At 53.3% G+C, this 27,778-nt stretch overlaps 3 protein-coding genes across 20 annotated transcripts; all 3 read left to right on the forward strand.

Annotated features, from left to right (window-relative positions):
• The first annotated feature begins 76 nt into the window (after positions 1-76).
• Positions 77-6,378, forward strand: FXYD1 (FXYD domain containing ion transport regulator 1). Of its 6 annotated transcripts, none has more exons than XM_043894323.1 (8): positions 77-231; positions 496-575; positions 3,199-3,263; positions 3,721-3,753; positions 4,331-4,405; positions 4,891-4,927; positions 5,841-5,890; positions 6,082-6,378. In XM_043894323.1, exons 3-8 carry the CDS (start codon positions 3,203-3,205, stop codon positions 6,102-6,104), a joined length of 279 nt encoding a protein of 92 aa, XP_043750258.1. In that variant the 5' UTR covers positions 77-231; positions 496-575; positions 3,199-3,202; the 3' UTR covers positions 6,105-6,378. The 6 variants fall into 6 exon arrangements, with proteins under 6 accessions (XP_043750258.1, XP_043750225.1, XP_043750244.1 ...); XM_043894309.1 differs by lacking the exons at positions 77-231; positions 496-575 and adding an exon at positions 1,871-2,024 and having other exon boundaries at positions 6,082-6,133; positions 6,246-6,378; XM_043894290.1 differs by lacking the exon at positions 77-231 and having other exon boundaries at positions 440-575.
• Positions 6,379-6,420: 42 nt separating this feature from the next.
• Positions 6,421-15,641, forward strand: FXYD7 (FXYD domain containing ion transport regulator 7). 8 transcript variants are annotated; one of them, XR_006339415.1, is made up of 7 exons: positions 6,421-6,698; positions 11,292-11,321; positions 13,273-13,347; positions 13,489-13,522; positions 13,694-13,734; positions 13,955-14,067; positions 15,251-15,387. XR_006339415.1 is itself a non-coding variant. In XM_043894232.1 (7 exons), the coding sequence occupies exons 1-6, from the start codon at positions 6,674-6,676 to the stop codon at positions 14,060-14,062; spliced, it is 291 nt and encodes a 96-aa protein (XP_043750167.1). In that variant the 5' UTR covers positions 6,426-6,673; the 3' UTR covers positions 14,063-14,067; positions 15,251-15,387. The 8 variants fall into 8 exon arrangements, 6 of the variants coding, with proteins under 6 accessions (XP_043750167.1, XP_043750162.1, XP_043750204.1 ...); XR_006339414.1 differs by having other exon boundaries at positions 6,426-6,698; positions 13,489-13,531; XM_043894232.1 differs by having other exon boundaries at positions 6,426-6,698; positions 13,977-14,067.
• A 348-nt stretch (positions 15,642-15,989) lies between these two features.
• On the forward strand, positions 15,990-27,478 carry FXYD5 (FXYD domain containing ion transport regulator 5). 6 transcript variants are annotated; one of them, XM_043893992.1, is made up of 8 exons: positions 15,990-16,197; positions 16,942-17,002; positions 18,813-18,887; positions 19,495-19,563; positions 22,726-22,839; positions 23,937-23,966; positions 24,044-24,118; positions 27,184-27,478. In XM_043893992.1, the coding sequence occupies exons 2-8, from the start codon at positions 16,942-16,944 to the stop codon at positions 27,231-27,233; spliced, it is 474 nt and encodes a 157-aa protein (XP_043749927.1). In that variant the 5' UTR covers positions 15,990-16,197; the 3' UTR covers positions 27,234-27,478. The 6 variants fall into 6 exon arrangements, with proteins under 6 accessions (XP_043749927.1, XP_043749928.1, XP_043749912.1 ...); XM_043893977.1 differs by having other exon boundaries at positions 15,992-16,256; positions 19,495-19,593; XM_043893962.1 differs by having other exon boundaries at positions 15,995-16,197; positions 19,495-19,593.
• Positions 27,479-27,778: the final 300 nt, after the last annotated feature.

Genomic DNA, 27,778 nt, shown 5'->3' on the forward strand with positions numbered 1-27,778 from the left:
CATCAGGGTTATCATTAACCGGGGCTGCTGGTGACCCTGGGGTACAGGGCCATCAGGGGCAGAGGCCCAGACAGATGGGGGTGAGAGAGCTTTTTGAAGTTGCCAGGGTCCTGTGAGGCCACATACACATGTGCACAGGCATGCGTGTGTGTGTTTGTGTGTGTGTGAGGGCCACTTGTGCCTGAGTGTGAGTACATCTACCTGCTGCTGATCTCTGTCCCGCAGAGTGAGGTACCTGAGCCCAGGTCTCTTTCATGCAGGGGCAATTTCTACCCTTAACCACCAGAGGGACCTTGGGAGAAGGATCTCCACTTTGCTAACCCTTGGTTTGCAGATCTCTAAAATGGGGTTAATAATAAGACAAGGTCGGGTTCAGAGACCTCTGAGCCTGGCCCAGAGTGATACGTGTGGCCTTAGTGACGTCTCCTTTCTGTAGGATGGGAAACCGAGGCATGGAATAGTCTCTTGGACTGCTCAAGCTCTCTCACTCCACAGGGAATGGCAGAGTCCAGAGCTGCTCCCTGATTTCTCGGTCACCAGAGCCTGTGAGCCCAGCCCACCCATGAGGATGCCAGGTGCGATGTCCTCCACGGGATTCTGGGGGTGCCACAGGAGCTCAGGGACAGGGTGGTTTGGGGCTAAACAGATCAACGCAGGTTTGGTGGTGTCTCTGAGTGCGTGAGCACAGTGCGTCAGCCAGTTCACGTGTCACTGTGTGGCCAGTGGTGTGCCTGTTTGCCCATGCATGAGGATGTGAACACAAACATCTGTGTGTGTGTGTGTGTCTGTTTTTATGGTTATGAAACCACAGCATGGCTGCTTGTATGGCTGTGTCCTTGACAGTGTTTCTGCTTCTCTGTGAGCCCACATAAATATGTGTGTGTGTGTGTGTACAAATGGACGCAGTTTGTGTGCCTTCACATGCCTGAGATTGTGTAGGAGTGCTGACCTTAAGCCCAGGCTGGGCCCAGTTCCTAGGGAGCAGCGCAGAGAATCATTGACACCCACCCTCTCACCCTAGCTCAGAAGCTGTAGCACACCTTTGAATGTATTCAAGTGTAGTGTGTGCGCATTGGTGTATTTCTGTACAGACAGTGTGTATCTTTGTGACCATTTCTAAGTGTGCTTAAAGCTGTGTGGCCAGCTGGGTCTTTGATTGTGTCTCTGTATGGGCACCACCTTAGTGAATATGTATGTGTTGTGTGTGTATCCAGATGTGTCTGTCCTGATATTTTGTGACTGGTGTAAGAAGTGCTGGTGTGTGTGTGTGTCTTTGGGCTTCTCCCTGGGTGTGTAATTCTGAGTATGTATTTATGTACATGTATTTGTCTTGTTTTGTGCCTGTTTATCTGGGTCTTTGGGTTTCTCTGTGTGTGTGTGTGTGTGTGTGTGTGTGTGTATCCTTGCGAGACCTCACAGTCAGCAGCAGACAAGTTACTCACACACTGAAATGCCCCCCAGACAGCCCTGTGGTGCTGATGAGGGCCCTGCAGGGCACTGGGGTCAAGGGTCAGTGGACTCCTAAGCTCTTAGGACAGGTGACCTTAAGCCCAGGCTGGGCCCAGTTCCTAGGGAGCAGCACAGAAAATCAGTGACACCCATCGTCTCATCCTAGTTCAGAAGCTCTCTGAGCTGTTTGTGAGGCTGGTGTGTGTGTGTGTGTGTACCGTGTGTGTGTGTGTGTGTGTGTGTGTGTGTGTGCCTGCCTGTAATCCAGCCTGCCTGCCAGCACCTCCTCTCCCCAGTTTTCCCCACCGCTGACTGCCTACTGTTCCTCCCTCCGAGCTGAGAGAGTTAACCTAGCGGGCCAGGGCGGTCTGGGCTGGGGGCCGCCCCCTGGCCCCCCTCCAGCCCGGCTCCAGTTACAGCCTCGGGTTGGGGAGGGTAGGGGTGGGGTGGGGCTGGGAGGGGAGACCGCTGAGGGCAGCGCGGCCAGCTCTGGGCCAGGGGGTCCAAAGTGCTCGGCCCCGGGGCACAGCCGGACGTTTGGGGGCCTTCTTTCAGCAGGGGACAGTCTGACTGGGGTGAGCGTCCCCCGCCCCTCCCCTCCAGGGCCTCACCCCTGGCCTGGCTGGGCCGCCTATTTTGGGAGCAGGAGCCGCTTCCCAGGCAGGCCAGACCCAAGAGGAAGGGAGTGTGGTTGGGACGTTGGGGTTCCCTCAGGGGTGGAAGTGTGGGTGCAGCGCCGCCCTGCCCCTGCTGTGGCGCGTGCACACTGGCTGGGTGTGGGTTTCGCACACTCATGGGTGTAGGTCGGGTTGCGTCACTGATTGAGGGCACCGAAGGCCCAGACGGGGACAAATATGTGCCTGTGTCTCCACCCCACGCCTTGCTCCAACCAGAAGTTTGGGGAGCGGGCGTCGTCCCCATTGCAGCCCCACTGTGCGTCTGTGTGCATGTGCGCATGCGTGCATCGTCCCCGCCCCTGGCATCTGTCTTCTGTCTCAGCCCCACCGGCCTGGGCCTCATGTCACTCGCCTGGTGCTGTCCGCTGGTGAAAGATGTCACCCAGAGGCAGGCCAGGGGATGTTTTCCCTGTTCTCATTGCTTCCAGAAGAGGAGAAGGGGTGGCCTTTCCCACGGGGGCAGCTGGTGGCAGTGTGGCAGCCCGGCCTCACCCGGGCAGGGTTGTGCATGACCCCCGAGTGGGGGGAGGAAGGCTGTTGCCATGGTGGCCTGTGTGAGGCAAATTCCTCCAGGGTGAAGTGGGAGATATTTATACCCAGGGTCAGGCAGAGAGCGGGCCAGCGGCCGAGGGCAGGAGAACTGGGCTATTACAGACACAGCGAGGCCGTGGTGTGCGGGCAGGTGGCCCTTGGGCGTTTCCTGGCTGTCTCGTCCCTGGCAGTGTCTGTCTCTCCACCTGGGTGGGGTGAGGCATCTGCTCTCCCCTGCCAGGGTAGGTGCGGGGAACCTGGGGCCTGCAGTGGGGGAGGCCCTGGCCTGCGGGAGATCCTTGTGGACTGTATGTGCCTCACCCCTGTCCTTGCTGCTGGGTGACCCCCGTTGTGTGGGTTGTTTTGGTGACGCTGTGTCCTGGTGAAGCAGGGGGCGCCTCTGTTTCTCAGGGTGACCAAGCCGGATGATAGATGCTTTTGGAATTAAGTCCCTGGACTGTCTCTGACTTAACCGCTTGGGTTCAGGCCCCAGTAGTGGGAGAATGAGGGCACGCATTTCCTGACCTTTGGTATTCCCCAGGACAATGGCATCTCTCAGCTACATCTTGGTTCTTTGTGTGGGTCTCCTTGCCATGGTCAACGCAGGTGAGTCTGGGGGAGGCAGCCCACTACCACCTCAGCCCCAGGGGTGGCAAGGGTAGGGGAAAATGCTGCCAGAGAACCAAGCTGGAGCCTCCAGTCTGAACTGAGTCTCACTGGGGTCTCACGTGGGGTCCAGTCACAGGCTGATATCTGGGGGAGAGGAGAGGATGCCCCAGGTCGGGCAAAGGAGGAGGGTGGGATGGAGACTGGCTTCCCGTGAATGATGGAATCATAGACAACCTGGAATGAGATGGAGAGCTGAGGCAGTCAGGTGCCTCCTGCCCCACCCTGGACAGTGCAGAGGGGCAGCCAAGACCCAGAGAGGGTGGACAGCCTACTGAGTCCAACAGTCCCCAGACTCCAGCCCCGAGAATGTAAAATCCCCACAGGGTCTCATGATGCCACTCTCTGTCCAGGGTCCTAGGAAGCATCCAACCCTGATTTCTTCTTCTCTTTCCAGAAGCACCACAGGAACATGACCCATTCACTTATGGTGAGGGAGGGGCATCTTTCTCTGGGTGCTGGGCTTGGTTAGCCTGCCCTCTCCTCATTCCTCCCCTCTCCCCACCTCTCTCTGCTTCTGTCTCCATCATTCTCTAGACTCTCGGTGTTTATATCTTTGTCATTCTTAGTCTTTCTCTCTTGATTTGGCTCTCTGACTCTTTCTGTCTCGATCTCCCTTTGTCTCTGTCTCTCTGTGGGTCTCTGTCTCTCTATTTGGTCCCTCTCTGTCTCTCTGATTCTTTCTCCTTTTACCTCTTAGTATCCCACGGCCCATTCTCTGTTGCCACTTGCCTTTCTCCTCCCCCTGCCCCCCTCACCCGCTCCATCATCCTTCCTTACTCGATTGCTTCCTCCCTCCTCCTTGCCCTGTCCACCTCCTCCCTTTTCTCCCTGGTCCCCCTTCTCCCACATCGCTCCCTCCTCCTCTCACTGATGTCCTTTCTCTCCTCTTCCCCATCCTTCCTCTTGGCCCCTTCCTCCCCATTCTGCCCCTTTCCTATCCTTCCTCCTCCTCTCCCTGCATTCACCCTCCTCCCTGCATTCACCCGCCTCCCTGCTGCCCACAGACTACCAATCCCTGCGGATCGGAGGCCTTATAATCGCCGGGATTCTCTTCATCCTGGGCATACTTATCGTCTTGAGTGAGTCCCCCTACTCTGCCTTCAGTCGCTTCCGGTGTCTGCCCCAGCCCCGCCCAACCTCCCACTCCGCCTTCAACCCCGCCCCTATCTGTGTCACTGGCCCCGCCTTTGTTTCTACCCACCCCACTTTCCTCCCTCGGCCTTGCACCTGTTCTGCCCCTGCCCTCAGCCACGTCTGTTTCTGCCCTTCCCCCATTCCCGCCTCCGGCCCCGCCCCATTCTTATCCTGCCTGCCCTCGGGCCCGCCCCGCCTCTACCCCCGCCCGGCCCCGCCCCCATTTCTATCCCCGCCCCGGCCCCGCCCAGTTCTTATCCCCGCCCCGGACACGCCCCCACCTCTATCCCCGCCCCCGGCCCCGCCCCTACCCCTGTCCCTGCCCCACCCTTATCCTCAGCCACTCCAGCCCGGGCGAGCAAGATCTGTGGCTCGCTGTGAGGCTTAGAGCGGAATCTCAGCGCACTCCTCTCCACGGCCCCACCCACAGGCAGAAGATGCCGGTGCAAATTCAACCAGCAACAGAGGTAAGAAGCCTCTCTGGACCCTCATCTCCTCCCGCTCTAAAGGAGAGTTGGGGGTGGGGCCAGAAGTCCACTCAATCCACAGCCAGACCCTTCGGCAAATATGTATTAAGCACCTACTACGTGCCCAGCCCCAAGCCAGGCCTTGGCACCAAGCCACGAGTTAACTGCCCTCTCTGTATGCCTGAGCTTCCAGCCAAGTGGGGGCCGTGGCCATGGGTTCCAACAGACCCACAAATATAAAACCACAAAGCGTGATAAGTGCTGTGAAAGAGTCGCGGCGAAATGAGATCACCTCACTTGGCGGCCCAGTTTAGCTCAGAGTCCTGTTCCTAGCTCTTTGATTCATCGTTAAATAAAATTTTAAAGCCCAAGCAACGTATGAATATCTTCTTCCTATTAAGATTTGTAGATGTTATTATAAATAAAGGTAGTATTTTATTGTGTCCCACGTGCAAGATGCTGTTTCATTATGTGTTATTTACCCCTCACACCATCTCTATAAAGTAGGTGCTGTTATTAACCTCATTTTACAGATGAGGAAACCGAGACATAGGAAGGTGTTCACACGCCCCAGGTCATTCAACTGGAAGATGAGGGCTCTAGGTTTCTAACCTAGGCTGTCTCCAGGCAATCTGCCCTCAAGTCGCTTTGGCTATATACCTCCTCTTCCAAATTCTAGTTCCTTCCTCAGCACTCTGGGAGGTACTCGCTGTTATCGGCTTGGAGCGCCTCCTGCCAAACACTTAAACTGCTCCTGGGGTGCACTGGATTTTCTGGCGGCTCCAACCAGCTCCTTGCTCATCTGTGGGTCTCAGTGGATTGGTCTGTGAAATGGGGCCGGCGTTGGGGTCTTCCGAGTGTAGCTGTCTCTCTCCTTTTCCACCCCCAATTCCTGATGCATCTCCTTTCCCAGGACTGGGGAACCTGATGAAGAGGAGGGAACTTTCCGCAGTTCAATCCGCCGTGAGTTTGGGGAGACATCGGGTGTTTGGGAATGCGAGTTGGTTCCAAGAAGCCGTTTGCTGGCCCTCCCTGGGCGCGGGGCGCGGGGGGGTGGGGTCGGGGGTCGGGGCTTGAACTGCCCTGCCGTGCCCCCACCTTTCAGAGGAGCTGGGGTGCCCCTCTTGACTTCCGGATTCTGTCTTCCCTCTCAGGTCTGTCCACCCGCCGGCGGTAGAGACACCTGGCGCGATGGACACCAGCCAGGTCCCGCAGCTCTAACTAGGCTGGGGGAGGGAGGAGAGAGGAGGAGGGGGCAAAGGGCTGGGGTAGCGGGTCTGGAGGGCTCTCCTGCCCCTCACCCTTTTCACCCCCACAGGATTCCCCTGGCACTTGACGCTTCCCACCCACCTTCCGCACTCCCACCGCCACCCGGACTGCCCTCTTCCCTAGCCCTGCCCCCACAGACTCTGCCGCTCAGATTTCCAATAAAACGTGCTTTTCTCTCTTGACAGTGCTGTGCGAATCTGTCAGTCCCTTCGCGGTGGAAAGCCTGGGCGCCCCCTTGGCCCCGGCAGAGGGCGCCCCCACCCTTGGGGAAGGGGCGGGGACGTCGGCAGTGGGCGGGGGCGGGGGCGGGGGTGGCCTGGACGGGGGCGGGTTCTCCGGGTCCCCATTGGCTACGGCCCCCCGAACACCAGGGCTCCCCACCATCTACCCCTGACAACAGTCGGTCCGGCTTCCAGCTGCTGCAGCCAGCGCTCCTTCACCGCCTCTACATCCAGCCACCCCTTGCTCCGGCCCGGCATGGCGACCCAGGTCCCCACAAAGGGTGAGCGTCGCCTGGGGAGAGGGCGCAGCGGGGCTCCGGGATCTTAGAGCTTGACAGAGGATCTGGGGGAGAGCCCAGTACTGAAAGGGGAGGGGAATGGGGAAGGGGATGTCCCCTCCTCACATGGGCGGAGGCCCCTGCATTGCACCCCTCGGTACCCCATCGGGCACCCTCTCCCGGTGATCTCGGTTCCTGTGCGGGACCCGTGGTTGGAGAGCGGCAGTCCCGGGAGAAACGATGCGCGGACCGGTAGCTATAGCAACCGTGCAGCTGGTCCAGCACAGCGGTGGTAGTGGACTCGGAGAAATGGGCTTCGAGGGTGGGAGCCGCTGGGTTTGCAGCCACAGAGGTTCGCCCAGATTTCCTGGTCCCTGCGGAACGTAAGGGGACGGGGTCCATGTCCCTCTTCCCACCCCCCCTCTCTAGTGCTGGCACCTGTGGTGGGTGTTTCCTGAAATCTCTGACAGGCAGGTTCAGAGGGAAGCGAGGAGAAAGAGGGAAAGACAGGAGCTGTAGGAAGTGAGAGATGGAGAGATGGAGAGAGCAAGAGAGAGGGAGACAGTAAGAAATATAAGAAGAGACTGACTGAGACAGAGCCTGAAAGAGATAGGGACCGAGAGACAGAGGGAGGCGTAAAGACACGAGGGGGAGAGAGAAAGAAGGACCCACAGCATGAGACGGAAATGGGAAAAAGAAGGGGGGGTGGCACAGGGTGGGGCCTGCACCACTGCAGTGAGCCCCCATGGGCTGGGATGGGTGGCAGGACCCTCCTTCCCAGCCCTCTTCAAGGGTGTTGTCCAAAAGGTGCATTTGGGTGTGCACACAGATGCCTTCCCACCTCCCTCCAGCCACACAGAGATGGACATTTCACAACATTAGCCCGATTAGGCACCCCCTGAAATACTCGCTCCCCCCAACAGTCCCCCTTTCTTGAGCTTACTTCTGCAGAGGAACAAGGGGGCAGAATGCTTTCATGGTGGGGGAGAGGTGGGCAAGGAGGGGGTTTCCAGCCCTGAGAGCAGGGTCAGGCAAGAGGCCGTCATTGCTGAGGAGCCTCTGGCACCGAAGGGAACCCCAATTCCACTCTCTCTCCTTCCCTACCCCCTTTCCCGGCAGGCGGGGGCTGCTGCACTGAACCATATCTGCAGAATTTGAAGCAGGGCGGGGAGGGGGGGGCAGTGGGGGGGCGGCTGCAGAGGCTGGAAGCCACCCTAGGGAGAGGGGGCAGGGTTGAGCCAGCAGCCCTGGCGGGAGCCCAGCACTTCTTTTTGCAGAGATGGTGGTTAGCAGGATCGATGGCAGCAGACAGGCAGAAGTGGGAGGAAGATGCCCTGCCTCCTCTCCCCCTCAAACACCCTTTCCCCAGTCACGGCAGGAGAGGGGACCGCAGGTCTGGGGAAACCCGGGGTGGAGAAACTGCATGTTGCCTGTCGTAAACCGCTTAATGAAATTAATTAACAGATCGTTAGGGAGGCGGACGGCTCCCTTGCACCCCTAGCCTCCACCTTCCCCCTGTCAGAGAGCAGGAGGGTGTGTTGGGGGCAAATAGAAAGGAGATGGAAAGGCACAACTGGGGCTGGGTCCCTATCCTTAAGAAGGACCCTCAGCTTGGCCACAAGCCAGTTGTTCAGGGGCGACAATAGGAGGTAACAAGGGAGCAGAGGGAATCAGGGTTGGCCCCAGAGTTAGAAACCCAACCCTCAAGTCCCACACAGGACCCCATCCAGCCTGGGGTACCTGGATCCATCACCTCTCCTCACCTCTCAAGATGCTCCAGTTGCCATAGTAACCACCTCCTTCCTGATTCTCCCTGGCAACTGGCCAGGAGTGGTGCACATTCCTTCTCCTGCCTACTGGCTCCACCCTTAGCTCAGCCTCGCCTTGAGGACCCAGATTGCTGGGACAGCAGGAACTAGAGAAGAACTTCTGCATGGAGCAAGGAGCACCCCAGGAGGGTGGAACCAGAGAGGAACCAGAGAGGATTCTGGGGCAGGCGCTCACCTTCTGGGGCAGGGCTTCTCAGAAAGTTTGGGGAAGCAGGACGTGTGGAAAAAAAGGAGACAAAAGCAGGATAATTCAGCATTCCATCTCTGATGCTGCCTAACAGGGGTTCATTCATTCATTCATCCATTCATTCTAGAAAAGTTTTTTGAACAGCTTTATAAATGCCAGGATTAACAGCAGAGATGAGTCAAATAAATTTGCTCTCCATCTGGTAGGGGAGCTAAGACAGAGCAGAGATGACTCTAAAATAATATTTTCCCATCCTGATGCTTATGAGTACCACCTTCATGATTTTTACTCTGTCCAAATGTTCCCCACACTGACATTTAACATTTTTTCCTTCAAAGGATTAACTTTTAAAAAACGTTGTTAGCTTTATTTTATATCACCTCCACAAATGGAAAATCAGGACTTTTTTTGTCTTACATTGAAAGCAAGTATTAAAATTATCTTAAACAACTGATTTCACTTTTCTGGGCCTCAGTGTTCCTCTTTAGTGGAAAGAGAATGAAGATAGTGCCTATATCAGAGAACTGCTGTGAAGATTAAGTGTAGTAATATCTGTAAAGTGCTTAGAAGAGAGCCTGGCATGGAATCAGTGCTATCAAATGCTACTTAGATAAATAAATAAAGGAGAAAATCAAATAATGTCATAACAGTCTACTTAGATATTTTTATTACCTGCTGAAGACCCTGAGCCCAAGGCCTGTTTTCTCTTGAGAGATTAACAAGGGTTGGAAGGTGTAGAGATATATCAGCTCCTTTTTAAGACTGTCTCATTGAAAACTGGACAGGGAACTGAAGCGGGTGAACTTACGGTGAATCAGTGCTATTCAGGGTCTTGCATCAGTCAGTTTAAGCTACAGTATGCAGTACCAAGGGTTTCCCCGGTGGTTCAGCAATAAAGAATCTGCCTGCAGATGCAGGAGACACAGGTTTGATCCCTGGGTCGGGAAGATCCCCTGGAGAGGGAAATGGCAACCCACTCCAGTATTCTTGCCTGAAGAAATCCCATGGACAGAGGAGCCTGGCGGGCATGGAGTCATAAAAGTGTCAGACCTGACTGAGCTACTAAACAACAGCAAACGGAGTACCAAAATCTCAGTGACTTCTGACAACCAAAGTAAATCTCTCACTTAGACCATGTGTCCAACCATGGGTTGACTAGGGGTCTCTACTTCCCAAAGAAAACTGGGGCAGCCACACTCTTGAGCATTCATGTCACCAAGCCAAAGGCAAAAGAGAGCTCTTGCATGGGCAGTTAATGCTGCAGAACAAATTCACAGTTTATTGGCCAGAATTAGTCACATGTTCTCCTTCCCAACCTCAAGGTAGCCATCCTTCCTGAGCCTGGTTGGGGGAAGGACACTAATGACAACATCTGGCGTCACCCTTGCATTCCCAGTACACCCTCCTCTCCTAGTGGGGCATGTTTTGCAGAATTTCACTCTAAACAAGGCAAGGTGTACTAAAAGCTGTCAGTGTATTAGGGAAGCAGCAGGATGGGTTTCGTGAATGGGAAAGGTGTTCTGAGTTCTCCTGGAGGAGAATACTATTTGAGACAGGGAGGTGGGAGATAGGGAAAAGTAAATACACACACACACACACACACACACACACAAAGACACACACATACATACACATATTAGTGAAAGTGAAAGTGTGAGTTGCTCAGTCTTGTCCAACTCTTTGCGCGCGACCCCATGGACTGCAGTCTGTCAGGCTCTTCTGTCCATGGAATTCTCCAGACAAGAATACTGGAGTGGACTGCCATTCCCTTCTCCAGTGGATCTTCCTGACCCAGGGATCGAACCCAGGTCTCCCGCATTGCAGGTGGACTCCTTACCATCTGAGCCACCAAGGAAGCCGCCATTGACGTTATCCACAAGTTAACATTTAGAAATTAGGGTGAGTCTTCCAGTGGATCAGTATGTTTTTATGTGGTACAGTTACATACATATACATGCATACATGCACACATTGGGAAAGTTACCACAAAATCAACTTTGAATCTTTAATTTGATGGTGTCCAAGAAATAAGTAATATAGGAATAATACAATATAAATTTTTGGACAGTCCCTCTCTGCTGGATTTGGTGGCAGGAACAAGTGGAAGACAGCAGCGGTCACAGTGCCCACTTTTTGGAGCTCTCAGAAGACCGAGAAGTTGTAGGGAGTGTTGAGGGGAAGCTGATACACTGAGCGGTTCTCCAGTGGGATTCATACTCCCAGTATCATATGCAAAAGAGAGTGTATATGTGTTTCTCAAGAAATGAGTCCATGCTTGCCTTAGACTTCCACAGGGGTCTAAGATCAGGACTGCCATGTACAGTTAGGTAGGTTGGGCATTGTATAAGGGAAGGTATAGACAAATGGAGTGAGTTGGGGCTGGAATCCAGCTTATGCTCCAGTCTTTAAGTATTGTGTCCTGCCATGAGGCTACATTGTCCAGAGCAAAGGGTCTCAATGATCTGATTTCTACACAGAAACCACTGGGTCAGTGGCCCCATTAGGATCCTCAAATAATTAAAAAGCCCAGTGTTGAAATGTTTTCCCCTCTCTCTCTCTCTCTCTGCCTTCTTCCCACAGTTCCTCAGGATCCTGACCCATTTTACTATGGTGAGTGGCAGATTCTGTGACGAGGGTACCCAGGGGCTGGATGGAGGGGTGGATGTAGATCCCCACAGGTCACTGCTGAAGTGGCTTCAGCTCTGGCTTACATGTTATGTGCTGGGTCACTGGCCACATGACCATGTGGATATAATTGACATCAGCTTGGCCTATGGAGGGTTGAATCAGACTTGGGGAGGGGGTACCCTCTAGGGACCCTCCTCAGGCTTCACCAGCACTCTGGGCTAGTTTGCTGGGGTCATCAGAGAAGCCAACCACTCTGACACCAGGCTGGCTGAATTTGAATCCTGGCTGATCCACTCACTAGCTGTGTGGTCTTAAGCAAGCAACTCTGTCTCTCTGGGCCCTTCTGTAAATAAACAACACTACGTTTTCACCCATAAAGACTCTGGGAAAGATTTACTCGGATATCATTAAATCTTTCCATAGCACTGAAGCTCAAAAAGTGACTCCAGGTCTAGCATACCTGACTCCAGTTCCCTCTCTATATACCCTCCTGCTCTCTCCCTTTGTTCACTGATACTCTTCTCCATGTTCTAAGCTGTCTCCTGCCTCAGGGCCTTTGCACTTACTGTTCCCTCTGCTGGAATACGCTTCCTCTAGCTCTCCACACAGCTAGCTAAGGCTCCCTTTTCTTCTTCAAGCCTCAGATCAAATAATGACTGTCAGGAACCGTATGTCAGGAGAGGCCTTCTTGAGTCCCCAACAAGAGAAGCCACACATAGATCTAGGCATGGTCCCATGACTGAGTTTTTTGGTTTTATTTTGTTTATCACAATATGAAAGACAACTCCCTGAGGGCAGAGGCCTGGACCACTGCTGGTCCAGAGTGAATATTTCTATAAATATGTACTATGGTACATTAGATAAGAATAATTCTTATGAAGGAAAATAAAAGAAAGACTGAAGTTAAGAAATGTTGAGGAGAGGATGGGAAATTCTAAATAGGACAGCCAGAGAAGGGATCACTAACATTTGAATAAAGTCCAGGAGTTGGTAAGGGAGGGGTATTTGAGAGAGGAGCTTTCAGGAAGAGGGCCCAGCAAGTGCAAAGGCCCTGAGGTAGGACCATGCCTGATAGGCTCCAGGAACTGCAGGGAGACACGTGTGCTTGGACAGGGAATTGAGGAGGAGAATGAAGTGGAATGAGGTCTGAGAAGGGATCAGGACAAGATGGTACAGGGCCTCATGGGCTGTGGGGGGGACTTGGGCTTTTCTTTGCCATGAGGTGGAGGTTAGAGGGGGTGGAGTGGTGTGCCTTGAGCTCAGGAGGACACTGATTGGACTCTAGTGTTAACAAGATCCCTGTGGCTGAGGCACTGAGTTGGGGGATGAGGGAGGGAGAGACCACAGAAAAGGCTGTTTGCTGAAAAAAGTAAATATATGCAGTAGAACAAGGGTCCCCAATGCTTGGGCCAAGGACTGGTACCAGTCAGTGACCTGTTAGGAACCGGGTCACACAGCAGGAGGTGAGTGGTGAGTGAGCAAGAGAGTGAAGCTTCATCTCTATTTACAGCTGCTCCTCATCGCTGGCATAACTGCCTGAGCTCCACCTCCTTAGATTCTAATAGATTCAGGAAACCTATTGTGAACTGTGCACGCGAGGGATCTAAGTTGCCCTCCCCTTATGAGAATAATCCCGAAAGCATCCCTTAACCCCTGTCTGTGGAGAAATAGTCTTCCACAAACTCAGTCCCTGGTGCCCAAAATGCTGGGGACCACTGCAGGAGAAGAAGGTCCTATCTATATCTATGGCCAAAGAATCCAGAGAAGGGTAGTGGGGAGAGGTCTAAGGGGAGCACTTGGTGTCCGAGGGCCATGTCTTTGATCCTCATATGAACCCACGGGAGGAACCTGCAGCCTTGAACTGAGGCCAAGGCTCCGGGGTTGGGAGCTGAGGAGCTGCCCCCACTCTGATGACCTCCAATGTCTTCCCCAGACTATGACACTGTGCAGACGGTGGGCATGACTCTGGCTACCATATTGTTCCTGCTGGGCATCCTCATTATCCTCAGTAAGTGTGACCCTTTCCTGGGCTCCAAAGCCCCTCCAAGAGGGCTGCTTGGGGTCCCCAGGCACCTACAATTCCCCTACTGGCTTTTGTCCAGACCCTTATGTCCTGTCTCCTTGTTCTGTTCTCTGTCTCTCCTAACAGGCAAGAAGGTGAAGTGCAGGAAGGCGGACTCCAGGTCTGAGAGGTCTGGCAGCAGAAGGGAGAGAAGGGGAGGGGTGGGAACAGCCTGGGAGCCCCCAGGGGTGCTGCCATAACCAAAGGGACCCCAGAGCCAGTCAGGTGTTTCCCAGAAAGCCTGCTCAGTTGAGTCTCTTGATGCCTTTCTCTCTCATCTTTGCTTCCACAGCCCAACATGCAAATCCTGTAAGTCGGAGCTTCCCTCCTCAGGTGAGGATGTGAGAGAGTGTGGTTCTGGGAGGGTGAGTGGGAGTGGGGAGGGGAGTCCAAGGGGATTGTTGTGCTGGATGTCCCTAAGAATGGGGCCGCCAACAATGCGGCCAAGATTCCACACATCAAACCTGTTAAAGCGTAAAGTTAGTGGGATGTGACATGGACTCCTATAGAGTCCTTGAAGCTGCCCAGAAACAAGTATCTAATCTTATAAAAGCAAGGATGAACTCATTCCCCAGAGGAGACAGCCACAGCCTGTGAAGAGAGGGGTCCCACGTGGGAAAAGAACGTTGGCAATCAGAATGAAGGCAAAGTTGAGCACTAGAGAAGGTAGGAAGATAGAATGATTTCTTGACTTTCCTGTTCAGTTAGGACGATCAAGGATGAAATGACTGAGAAAAAGGAGGGGAAGAAGGAAGGAAGCAAGGGGAAAAAGGGATGGAGGGAGGGAAGAAGGCAGGCAGGCAGGCAGGAAGGAAGGAAGGGCTTAAGAATAATTGTATCAAAAAAAACAAAGAAGAGACATATAGAATGCAGATTTTAAAAATTGATATTGGAAAAGAAAAGAGAGAATATGGGAGGGAGTAGGGTGGAGGGTGGTGGAGGATGAGGGTGGGGGGTGGAGGGTGCAGGGTGGAAGGGGGGTGGAGGATGGGGAGGTGGAGAGTGGAGGGGGTGGTGGGTGGAGGAGGGGGAAAGTGAGTGCAGGTGCATAAAGGCTATAAGGGAAGGTGGAGAGAGATGTAGGATGTAGGAGCAGGGATAAGCATGTAAATGAAAGATTGTGACTCCTTGGGGGTGTTCATTTTAATTATGTAAAAATATCTCGACCTGTTTTTGGTGGAACTGTGTCCTTTCCAGGGACTTTTAAAAAACCAGAGATGGGAATCTCTTTGGCTCTTGTTTTTAGAGCTAAAAAAAAAAAAAATGGGCCTTGGGGTAATCAACATTTGGAGGATTTGATGTTGAATTTCATGTGTTTCGTTTCATGTTTGTTTCATGAGATTTGAGAACTTTAAGGGATCATTTTGTGAATGATAGAGGGGTTGGCCCAGGCACCTGACCACAGTCTAAGAGTATATATGAGATTTTGACCCATGACAGTTGAATAATGGTCCCAAGTGGGTGGGAGACAGGAGAATTCCTGTTGTATACACAAGTTCCAGAGATGGGGTGTTGGGGTGTAGGAAGAGGTTGGGGGCTTGGCAGAGGGATGGAGACTCTTCTTCTGGCAGGGGGACACCCCAGAAGAGCCCAGGGTGGGCCAGGGGTCCCCAGCTTCATCACAGGTGTCCTGTGGGATAGGACAAATGCCACCAAAGTGTCTCTATATGGACTAGACATTGGGGTGCAGGGAGGCAAGACAACATCCGAGGGCTAGCTCAGGGGTGACAATCTGGAGGCCTGACCTCAATGCTGGGGATGAAGGGCCCACTGCCACCCCTCTTGTCACCGACTGAAGCTCCCCGGCTCTGTCTCTCTCTCTCTCTCTCCCACCCCCCTGGCCTCCCAGCCCCCGGAGGTGGCGGCGTGTAGAACCAGTCGTGGTCACCTCCACTGCAGTCCCTGCCTGAGAGCGGGAGCCTGAGGATCGGGTGGAGGCGGTGGGGACCCCAGCCTGGCCCCCTGGCAGCACTCCCCTGAATGAGCCGCCCCACCCACTCCAAGGCTGGAGCCGCTGCACCTCCCTAGGCCTTGGCAATGACGACCCCCCAAAGAGCCCGTCTGCATCCCAGATCCGGAGACTCAGGCCTCCATCTCCTGGGGTCCTGGAGTCCATGCTCAGCCCCCCATCGTCCCGGGGTGCTGCTCCCCGGGACCACCCTGTCTCCTCTTAGGAGATCCGGTCCCCTGCACCCTCGGTGTCTATGTCTTGAGCTTAATAAATCTGCGTTTGGTTTCTCCCCCTCTTCTGTCTGTGTGTCCTCATCTGTGGGGAGGAAACGGGGGAGGGGGCAAAATCGAACCTGGGGAGCTATCACCCCATCCCCAGACTTGCCCACTTCCTCTCCTTCCCCTCTGCCAGCCCCCTAGTGGCCTCCTCCTCTCTCGGAACCCCTCAAACTTCCCCTCCCTTCCCTCCACGCCACCACCCCCCTAATCCAGCTGCCCATCCCTGAGACCCCAGAGTAGACCCCTCCCCCCCGCTGCCCTCGCCTCCCCAAACCCCACCCCGCCTAGACCTGCCCGCCCCGCGGTTCCCACCCCCAGCCTCCCCTAGGCGGGGTGGGTGGAGGCCTCCGCCCTGCCTCTCACCCCAGGCCCCAGCATCGCCCTCAACGTCTCCCCCTCCTGCTCCCACCCCGGGCTCTGAAGCCAGGAAACCCAAGAGGAAATGACTGAGCCCGTCTCGGTCCCCGCCCGCCAGCGCGCTCCCCTGGCCACACCCTCCGCCTGGACGCAGCCGCCGCCGCTGTCCTCTCCTCACGAGGCTGCAGGCTCGGGACCCCCGGCTCTGACGTGAGTGTCTCCTCCGACCCTCCTCTATCCGCTCCCCTCTGCCCAGGCGCCGGGCTCAGGTGGGTAGAGACCATCCTCTCGGCGCCTCTCCGCCCCCCATTCATGCTCACTCTCCGTCCGGCTCTCTTCACCGCCGCGTGGGCACCACTCGGCTCCTCCTGCCTCAGTCTCCCCAGTTCGCCTCCCTCCCTCTCACCCGCCCAGATCTGCCCAGCATCCCGCTCTATTGTCCCTGCTGGGAGGCCCTCACAGCAACTCACTTTTTCCTCTGAGATCAGAAGCACATTACTCACTCTTCCTCTTTCCCCCTCCTTGCTGGCTCCTCGCTCTGAGGACAGCCCCAGAGGGAGGGCCGAGGCCCTCCTATCTCCTCTCCTGCACCCCAGCGCCTTCTCCTTGCCCGGCAGGGTCAGTCCCAGCCGGCCACGGGAGTGCTTCTCCGCTTCCTGGGGCAGAGGGGACTGCCCCGGGCAGTGGCTGCCTCTTGGAGCCTGGTGTAGACTGATGCTTTTTGTTATTTTGGGGGACCCGCAGAAGGAAAGAGGAATTGACGGCTGGGAACCTTCACTTCTGAGACCCTCCCCTTGGCCCCCTTCCCCACAGCCAACCATCAGCCCCTAGCGGGGGTCTCTGAAGCCAGAGGGGCCTGCTCAGGGTAAGGAAGGGGGCTGCAGGGTCCCAGGGGTTGCCCTGGGCCTGTGTCACTGACATCGTGGCTGACCCCAGCTCTGACTTGCTCTATAGATGTCGCCCTCTGGTCGCCTGTGTCTCTTCATCACCGTTGGCCTGATTCTCCCCACCAGAGGTAAGGCCTAACCATTTCTTTCCACCCTGCTGCAGAGCCCCCAGCCTCACTTCGAGTGCATGTGTTGCTGGGTGGCTGCCTGGTGAATCTGGGTTCTCTCTCCTGTGTCCTCAGTCTTCTACTGAGCTGGCACCAGGAAGTGGGGGCCCCAGTAAGGGGGCCAAGGTTACACCCTGTTTAGATACCTCAGACCTGGGTGGCTGCTTCCAGTGAGTCTGGCCAGGGCCTGTCCTGCTGAGCATCCTCCGTTTGACTTCCAAGAAGAACTCACAGAGTTTGATTTGGCGGGGAGATGGGTGTAGATTTTCTACTTGGCAACGAGGAACCCTCGACTCACAGCACAGGAGCTTCCTGGATCCTCGGGTGATATGTGATTAGGGAAAGGGGGTGAGCTGAGGCCAGTCCAGGAGTTGAAGACGTCTCACCCTTGCCTGCGAAGTGTTTTCTGAAAACAGTATCTATGCGGGATCTTTGCAGGTGCTTTCTACATGGCAGGTGCTTGTTTCAGCTTCTGCTGTAATTGATGATGCTATTATGCCCATTTTACAGATGAGGAAACTGAGGGTCAGTGAAGGAAAGTGCCCTGTGCCAGAGGCTAGTGTGTGGAGGGGCTGGGCTCTAACCCCGGAACCCAGAGCAAACTCTGCACTGAAGTTGCCCCATTTCTCTGGGATAAAATGGTTTTTGTGTGTTCATTCAGTCGTTCAACAAGCGTTCACTGAGCAGATCTTATTCTAGGCACTGGGGAAACAGCAAGGCATAAAACAGGAGCTCACATTCTAATTGGAAAGACAGACACCAAATGCAATCAGTAACTTATATTGGGTTGGCCCATAACATAGTATGGAAAAAACCAAACGAACTTTTGGGCCAACCCAATATTATATGCTAGAAGGTGAAAAATGCTATGGGAAAAAAAAAATAGAGGAGAGAAATGAGGCTTGCTTAAATAGAGTGATCAGGGAAGACCTCACCAAAAAGTGACATCCACCAGAAAGTGACATTCGGGCAGATACAAGGAGAGGAGGGGATGAGCCAAGCAGGTATGTGAGGAATATGAGTTCTATCTGGAGAGTGTGAGTGACAGCAGGCAGGCCGGGCCTGGGTTGGGATGAACAAGGGGTGGGGTGGAAAGAGGAGAGGTCAGAGAGGTGACAGATCGGGTTGGTGGGGGCGGTGGGGACACTTATGGGCCAGGTGAGGGCTTTGGCTCTTAGAGCAAGGTGGAGCCAGAGGAGGCACTCAGCCCGCAGCCTGATCTGACTCAGGTTCACAGGCTCCCTCTGGCTGTGGGGAGCAGGGAGACCAGGGAGGAGGCTGTGTGATGGTCCTGGAGGGAGAGGGTGGAGGCGGGGCCAGGCTGGGGGCAGTGGCGATTGATAGATATGATATCTGATATCCAGCACTGACTGCATGTTAAGCAGTAGGCAAGACTCTTCCCACCTCCATCTCATTTCACCCTCTCTATAGTCCTGAGAAGTAGATTCAAGAATTATCTCCACTTTGCAGAGGAGGCAACCAGGGGCTCAGGGGGAGGGGTTTCACTTGCTCCAGGACACACAGCAAGGAAGTTATTGGGAACAGAATTTGAGATCAGGCCCCTGGCTGACTCTAGCGCCTGGGCTGCCTCTCTCATCCCACAAGGATGGACAGGGAGAGGCAGCTGGAGGTAGGGTGTGCGGTGTTAGCATTTCTTAAAACACTTCCACCAGCAGACCACCAAGGTTGCAGAAGGAAGGGGAGGGTGGGAGTGTTGGTGAGAGAAGGGGGACCAAAGGCTCCCCCCGACTTCTCATTCTTGATTTTCCAGGACAGATATCAAAGGAGGCCATAACTCCAGCAGATCCAGCAACTGAAATCATTGATGTCCTTACTCCAGCCCTAGGTGAGGAACAAGGAATGGGTCTGTCAACATTCTATCACAGCAACAAAAATCTCAAGCTTGAACCAAATGGGAGTTTTTGGTTTTGTGTAACTGAAAAGTCCAGGGATACACCTTCAGGCATGACTCCATCTAGGCTCAGTTCATCCTGCTGCTCACAGCACCACAGTGAAAAATCTGTCCCCTCCTCCTTGAGCACTTACAGCACACATGAAGGGACAGTCATGGTTCTAAATACCTACCTGCATTCACTCACTCAGTCCTCACACAAACCCTCTGAGAAAGAAATGAGCACTTTCCTCATTTTACAGGAGGCTCAGAGTCACTGGCCCAAGGGGTCACCAAAAGTCAGTGACACGCCTGGGATGAGGGCCCAGGAACCTGGCTCTGAAGTTTACCCATGACCCTGTGGGGCGCAGGAACGCAGACTTGCCCTGCCACCAGCAGCACATGAGACAGTCCCCCTTTCTCACCCCCACAGCAACATTTATCCATGGACAGCTTTGATTTTAGCCAGCCTGGTTCAGGGAGAAGGACCCTTGCTGTTTTCTGCAGGTCCCTGATTCACTCCTTTCTCACCCTCCCCGCCTTTCTCTTCTGCCCCGAGTAGAAGCAACACCGAAGCAGACAGAGACTCAGACCCAGCAAACGACAGAAACGGAGGTGCTTCTAACAACAGGTCAGGGGACAGACAAGCGTACCACGCAAGGTAGACCTGGGACTAGAACAGCAACATACTTGAGTTGTGTTTAATTCTCTATCTAGGGCAGCATTTCCCTGAGTATGTTTCTCAGAGCATCCATTTGGGGAATTAATACATTTTTCCAATTTTTTTTTTTTTTTGGTTTGCAGTTAAAGATATTTGGGAAACTCTTGAGTTAAACACGTTTCTATCTGCTGAGACTTCTCGGAGCCATAATAAATCTTATTTGCAGCAGGCATCTCAAGAGGGACTATCTGGTTTGCAGAATTTGAAGTTTGATAGACTCAGAGACCCTCTGTTTTTTTTTTTTTAAGTAACTTGATTAAATTAATTACTTAATTTTATTTTGGTTGCACTGGGTCTTCGTTGCAGTACTTGGGCTTCTCTTTTTGTTATGGAACATGGGCGCTAGAGTGCTTGGGCCCCATAATTGTGGCCCTCGGGCTTAGTTATTCTGAGGCATGTGGGATCTTCCTGGACCAGGGATCAAACCTGTGTTCTCTACATTGGAAGGTGGATTCTTAACCACTGAACAACCAGGGAAGTCCCTCCGAGGCCCTCTTTATTCAGGTCCCTTCATAGGGCTGGTGCGGGAAATGTGCCTGTGGGTTTATCCTTGGTGTAGATCTTTTTAATGTTAGAGCAGGAGCTTTTTAGTTACAAAATTCAGAAAACCCAACTGAGAAAAAAAAATTATTAGCAATATATGCTTTGTTAAGTACAGAGGCACTAATGTCAGGCACAGCTGGGTCAAAGAGCTCAAGCACTGTCATCACGACTTTCTTCCTCTCAGCTCTGCTGTCTTCTTTCTGAAGAGGTCTTTACCCCCTTAGTGGCAAAGGTGGTCCACTAGTTCTAAGTTGCAATTACAAACTCAGCAACTAGAGTGCCTCTCTAGCTGGAAGGCCTAGAGCTGACTCTCATTGGCCCAGGTGGGGTCACGTGCCCATGACTGACCAATGGGAACCTGGGAAATGAACAGCTCCGATTGGTCAGGGCTGAGTCTTGTGCCCCGGTCAACTCTGTCTGAACCACTTAGACCAAGAGTAAGGGGAAAGATGACTCATCACAGGACGAGTGAGTCGCTGTTACCAGAGGTAACATTTGGGGAAGGGAGATGAGCGGAAATAAAGGTAATAGGTGGTTTCTGATGCCTGTGTGATGGTCCGTATTTGAGAAGCAGCCCCCACTGGAAAGTCCTATAGCTTAGGCCACTCACAGGCTGGAATGCATGCATGGTTGCTCAGGTTGGGCACTGCACAAGAGCACTACGTGGAAAGTCCTCCCCCTGTAGATAGTTTTTGTTATTATCGTTGTTACAACTTCCCAGTGATGACAGTAAAGCATCTCTTGCTGACAGAGTCTGTCTATTAAAACAATTTTACAACAGATGGAAATACGGTGTCTTGGGGGAAGGGAGTTTTTTTTTTATTTTGTACAACCATGGGGATGGGATTATAGCAGCTGTTTCCACATTTTCCAATTGAGAAAACATCTTCGTATTTCTGGATTCTCTTACTCTGAGTCCTTGCTGACCTAGGTTACTCTATGTGTTCTTCTATATCCCTGGTTATACATGATGAAAATTCAGCTGGGCCGAGGGGATCAAGGAGCCAAGAGGTAAAAGGCACTGCTGAACCTCAAGCTTGCCCAACCCTCACAGAGCCTCTCTCCCTCCTGCGTCTTTGTTCTCTTGTGCTGGAGCTTGTCTTTCACCTGGCAAGGAAGTGGCTCCATCGCCTGCAGGCTCAGAACTTCTGAGTTTCACCCAGCATCTGCTGAAAATTTTAGCTTGGAATTTGAAAGGTCCCAGCGAAGGATGGGGCTTCCCAGGTGGCTCAGGGGTAAAGAACCCACCTGCCAATGCAGGAGACATAAGAGATGCAAGTTTGATCCCTGGGTCGGAAGATCCCCTGGAGAAGGGCATGGCAACCCACTCCAGTATTCTTGCCTGGAGAATCCCAGGGACAGGGGAGCCTGGCAGCTTATATAGTCCATAGGGTAGCACAGAGTTGGACACGACTGAAGCCACTGAGCGCTACAGGGAAGGATGAGACTGGGTCACGTGCTCCCCCTTGTGGCTGGGTTACCATAGGAGACCAAGATGGTCTGGGGAAGCAGCAACAATTCTCCCTAGAGAAAGGGGGACTCTTCACAGAAGAAGGGGGGAGCTGGAGCCAAGTAGACAATACAACAATGTGCTGAGGGTTTGCTCCATGCACTGTGCTAAGCTTTTACATGATCACTCATTTAGTGCTGATCACTACCCTACATGGTAAGAGCTGTTGGTACCCCATTTTACAGGGAAGGAAACTGAAGCCCAGAGAGGTTACTTGGCAAGCCATAGGCCACACAGTGCAAAATGGCAGAACCAAAATTTAAGCCCAGGCTCCCTCACACTGGGGGAGGGGACGATGAGCCCTACATACTGCTGAGGCTGTCCTTTTACATTTCCTGTGATCCTTCCATCTTTGCCCATGACTTTGCTGCTCCCTTTTCTTGGAAAAAGCTTTCCTGAACATCTCGTAACCTTTGGCTGTTGGTTTTAGGAATGTTTAGGAAGCAAGACGCTGAGGCTGGCCTGGGGAGCCAGTCACAAGGCAGTTTCTCTGCTTGCTGGCTTCACATCTGGGGATCCGTCAGGGGTGACCACCTTAACTGGAGATGCTCTCAGTGCCAGAGGGGCAGGACTTTCCTTGGGGATATTCATGTTTTTACAAAGAGGAACCCTCTGATGTATTTGGTCTGGGAGCAGAGGTGATATTCAACATGTTTTCTAACCAGTATCTCCAAGTTCTGTGACTGGGTCAAGATCCTGGAGGCCCTTGTCTGTGTCTGACAGACGTTACCCTTTATTCCTGATCATGGGGCCATCCAGAAGGTCCTCAGAGAGGGACCAGGGGTTCCTCGGGGGTTAGCAAGCTAGCCTGGGCTGTTGGTCTTAATCAGGGTGAGCACCTGCCATTCCTGGCTGCCTCTGTGGGTTGGGGGGGAAACCTGTGCCAGCTCACTGAATGTAGGTCTGGGAGAGGGGCTACTCCCAGACAAAGATGATCAATGGTGTCTCTTGTTTCTCTCCCTGGTTCACTCCTGCCCTCCACCATTCTCTGGCCACTCTCTCTGCTGATCCCACTCAAGGCTCTACGCCCTCCAAGACGAAATCCCCTGCCAATCCTACTCACGGCTCCACGCCCTCCAAGACACAATCCCCAAGCAGAGACGAGAGGAGGGACTCCATCCTCAGACAGCCTGGTCAGTAACTCCCTTCTCAGACTGGACACAGGCTATTTCTTATTCACTGTGTGTTCTCAGCACCTCAATGCTGCCCAGCACAGAACGCTCAGTAACCAGGTGTTGGGTGAATACCTGACTTCAGGGCTGGTATTCTTGTGAGTGAGTAAAGGGTGGGCACACAGTAAATGTCTGAATAGATGAATGAATGCATGAGTGTTGCATAGAGATGACTCCAAAACACAGTGGCTTAAAATGACAAAGATTTATTTAGTGCTCAGGTCTGCAATTTGGAAGTCTAGTCTGGGCTCGGCTGGGTGCTTCTCTGGTCTCAGCTGGATTTACCTGTGCATTGGAGATCAGTTTGGGGTCAGCAGAGAGCTCTGTGTATAGGGGCACCTTGATTTTTCCCCTCCTGGCCTTATCTTCCACTTACTGTGCAGCCAGCCGCAGTGAACAGATGGAAATGACACAGCCATGGATCACATAGAGAGTTCATTCATTCATTCATTCACACAATATTCACTGAGCACTTATTGTGGGCCAGGCCCTCCTCTAGGTGCCAGGAGTACAGAAGTGAGTGAGACAGATGAAAATCTCTCCCTTCATGGAGCAGATGTTCTCATGGGAGAGAGACAATAAATAAGGATCCTAATAACTATAAATAATAAGTTAATAATAACCATGTATTAAGTTGCTGTCAAGAAAAATGAAGGGGGGAAAAAAAAGAAAGATGCAACAGAGTTAGGGTGAGAGAGTGGTCAGAGAGTATTTTCTGTAAAAGGCCACGGAGACCTCACTGAGAAGAAGCTAAGGGGAACCGCGTGGATGCCCGGGGAAGGGAGCTTCTGGCAGTAGGAGCAGCCAGTGCAAAGGCCCTGGGGTGAGCAGGGTTTCACACAGTTCACCCATGGGGAATGGGGGTGGGAGTAAAGCACAGTGAGTAAGGGGGTAAGCGAGGAGAAGAGTTTAGAGGTAATGGGAACCCGATTGTGCTCCTTGTGAGGACTTCAGGTTTTGCCCTAAGTGCACCAAGGCTGAGATCCAGGTGTCTCCTCTCTGACTCTCTCACACACCGATTCGCTCCATAAACTTTTGCTCCCTTCTGTCCCCTCCAGGTTCAAAGGAGGATGACCCCTTCTTCTATGGTAAGTTACTCTTTGGAGGCTGTGGGGGAAGGAGGCTGAAGGCCCCTCTCATCACACCCCTCCATTTCTCTCTGCAGACGAGGACACTCTCCGGAAACGGGGGCTGATGGTGGCAGCAGTGTTGTTCATCACAGGCATCGTCATCCTCACCAGTGAGAATGGAGGCTGGGTGGGAGAGGCATCAGGACTGGGAGGGAGGAGACCTTGGCTTACACTCTGACCGGACGGGACTTGAAGGCCCCTAACAAGGTCATTTTAAAGGAGACATATCCATGTAAACCAGGCTTCACAGGTGGTTCGGTGGTAAAGAATCCACCTACCAATGCAGGAGCCGCAGGTTCAATCCCTGGATCGGAAAGAGCCCCTGGAGAAGGAAGTGGCAACCCACTCCAGTATTCTTGCCTGGGAAATCCAATGGACAGAAGAGCCTGGCGGGCAACAGTCTGTGGGGTTGCAAAGAGTCAGACGTGACTGAGTGACTGAGAATGCACATCCATGTAAAGCACCCCAGAATTCAGTGGTTTAAGATGATACCCATTTACTGAGCTGTCATTTCTTCACTTTGGAAACATAGTCTGGGCTCAGCTGGGTGGTTCTTCTGGTTGCCGCTGGGTTTATTCATGCCTCTGAGGGCATTTGCGGGTCAGCAGGGATCTGTTTGAATGGGAACCTCAGGTCTTCACCTGGTGGTCTTCTCTAGCAGACTAGCCTGGGCTTGTTCACATGGCAGGGGAATGCAGTGGTGCAACTCCCCAGGAGTAGCAACACCTGGGAGCTGTGATGCTGCAGCCTGAGGCGGTGAGGGGAAGGAGCAGCTGCACCAGGGCCTGGTGAGAGGTGGAGCTGGAGGAGGGGGCCCCAAACAGGAGCTGTGGCTCCAGAGAGAGGTTTCCAACCACTGCTTCCTGGTAAGCTCCCCAGAAGGAGCAGGGCAGGGGTTGAGAGGATCAGACACCTCAACCTCTCTCTCCTTTGTGCCCTTGTCTCTCCCACCAGGCTGTGCTCAGCCTCCCAGGGCCCAGTGTCAGGCAGAAAAGGGGCACAAAGGGAGGATCTCAAGCAGAGAAACTAATTTTTTAATAATGCTACAGATTAAATATAACACAAGGGCCACCAGTTTGCAAGCTCTCAGTTAAACTGTATAACCCACGCCAAGTTTTATGACCTCTCTTGTCCAGCTGCCTCATCAGGAAAAGGGGCACAGCCATATTTTTTTGCCTTAAGGTGGGAGGCAGAACATGGATAGAATTAAAAAGAGATCACTGACACGTGCCTGATCGGTGTTGAATAAGGGGGTCAAGCACTGTTGCCTCAATTTTTCAACTCATGTTTATAGATCCTGACTTTGTGCCAGGCACTGTTCTCTCCCCTGTGGGAAAAGGGAGGCTCAGAGAATTGCAGTTTGCCCAAGGTCACACAGCACATACAAATCAGGGAAGGGCTGGACCTATGTCTGTGTGAAGGCAGAGCCTGAATGTTACCTCTAGGGCTATAAATTGTTCCAGTGACATTTGTGAGCACCTACTCTGTGCCCAGGCTTCCCAGGTGGCACTAGTTGTAAAGAATTTGCCTGCCAATGTAGGAGACACACGAGACACAGGTTCAATCCCTGGGTTGGGAAGATCCCCCTGAGTAGGAAATGGCAGCCCACTCCAGTATTTTTGCCTGGAAAAATCCCATAGACAGAGGAGCTTGGCGGGTTACAGTTCATGGGGTGGCAAAGAGTCAGACATGACTGAACACACACACACACTCTCTGTGCCCTCCTGTGCTGTGATGCTTGGGACCCTGGTCCCCACCATTAGGGAACTCACAGCTGGTGGGAGATCACAATAAATAGGTCACTGCTTTCATGAGCAGTGTGAATACAGAAAAAGAGACTTGCCAAGAGGAAAATAAAGATGAGACTGAGAAAGATGAGAAGAGGCTCTTCCTTTTAAGAGGTCAAAGCAGAATGGATTCTGATGATGAGAAAGATGATTTTAAAAACCAGGCAGAGGGAGCAGCAAGTGGAAAGCCCTGGAGGCAGGAATGAGCTGAGCTTGTTAAAATAACCAAGGGAAGAGGCGGAGTGGCTGGGAAGGTGTGAGAGAAGAGGAGTAGGAGATGAGTCCAGAGGGACCAGGGTGGGGGGTGGGGTAGGTAAGGGTGGCAGCTGGGAGATGGAGAGGGGCTGTTTTCTGAAGTTCCCTTTGTTTTATTTCTTTAAAAAAAAAAATTATTTAGTTGGCTGCTTTGGTGTCTCAGATGGTAAAGAGTCTGCCTGCAATGCAGATCCCTGGGTCAGGAGGATCCCCTGGAGAAGGGAATGGCAACCCACTCCAGTATTCTTGCCTGGAGAATTCCATGGACAGAGGACACTAATGGGCTACAGTCCATGGGGTTGTAAAGAGTCAGACATGACTGAGCGACTAACACACACATTTTGGGTTTTAGTTGGCTGCAGCATGCAGGTTCTTAGTTGAGGCACATAGGATCTAGTTCCCTGACCGGGGATTGAACCTGAGCCCCCTGCATTGGGAGCACAGAGTCTTAATCACTGCACCTCCAGGGAAGTCCCCGTTCTTTGTTTTCTAAGATCCCCCTCATTTCCTTTGGCCCAACCCCCTGGCCTTCCGGCTCTCCTTTAATCCCTCCTGTCTACTCCTCCCTCACTCAGGGCCTTAGAACTGACTGTTCCCTATGCCTGGAACACCCTTCCTCCAGATGTCCACGTGGCTTCCCTCTCATCCCCTTCAGGTCTTTGCTCAAACATCACCTCCCCAGTGAGGCACATCTAGTCATCGCCATGAGGATGCCCCCAACTCCTGGGCCTCCCTGCCTCCATCCTTGTTTTCTTTTTCCTCATAGCACTCATCACTGACTCATCACCATCCATACACTTGACTTAGGTCTTTTCTTGTTGTCCATCTCCCCCACTGGCAAGTCAGTACTCCCAGAGCAGGGAATTTCCTCCATTTGTGCTCCTGGCCATGTTCCCAGTGCCTAGGTCACTGCCCGGCCCAGAGTAGGTGCACAGTAAATATTTGCTGAACATGTGAATGACCCCTGGGGACCCTTGCGCCAGCTCTTCCCCATCAGCTTCTTGTCACTTGCTCAGAGTTGCCTTGGAGCCTTCCGAGGGGTAGGGTGGATGGGCCTCATCCTCCAGCATCCAGATCACACGTAATAATCGGGATTGTCTGACTCACGACGGAACTGTTTCTTTCTCCCACAGGTGGCAAGTGCAGACAGTTGCCCAGATTGTGCTGGAATCGTGACAGATGAGTCCGTAGGAAGCAGGGGCTGACGACCTAATGGGCACCCCGAGACTGAGCCCCCACTGGCTCGCTGTGACCTTGCAGGACCTACAACAAAGCCCAGCCTGAGAGAGAAGAGGTGGATGGAGCCAGAGCCAGGACTGATGGCCTGAGCCCCTGCTCTCCCAGCCTTGCCTGCTGAGGACTGCCTGCCCCCCGCCCCCCATTTATCCCCTGTGTTCAGACAGGAAGTAAAGCCCTGCGTTCTCTGTCCCTTGGTCTCTAATCATTCTTGACCGGGGCGTGGAACAGTGGCGGGGGCTGGGGCAGGGCCCCCAGGAGTAAGATGGGGGGGTCACAGACTCCAGAGCCTAGGTGGGGGATACGGAGAACCAAGCCAGCAGGGGTGAGGTGGGAGGGATGAGAGGTGGGCCTCAGAAGAATTTGACCAATGAGAGGGTCAGTGCTGGATTCCGCCCACAGTAGATGGAGACCCCCGGTGTACAGAGCCAAAGCCAGCTTGGCTCCTGATGTTGGGAGGCTGTGCTGGTAACTGAGCAATGACAAATGGAG

The sequence above is a fragment of the Cervus elaphus genome, chromosome 4 (assembly GCF_910594005.1).
Source record: "Cervus elaphus chromosome 4, mCerEla1.1, whole genome shotgun sequence".
NCBI classification, from domain to species: domain Eukaryota; kingdom Metazoa; phylum Chordata; class Mammalia; order Artiodactyla; family Cervidae; genus Cervus; species Cervus elaphus.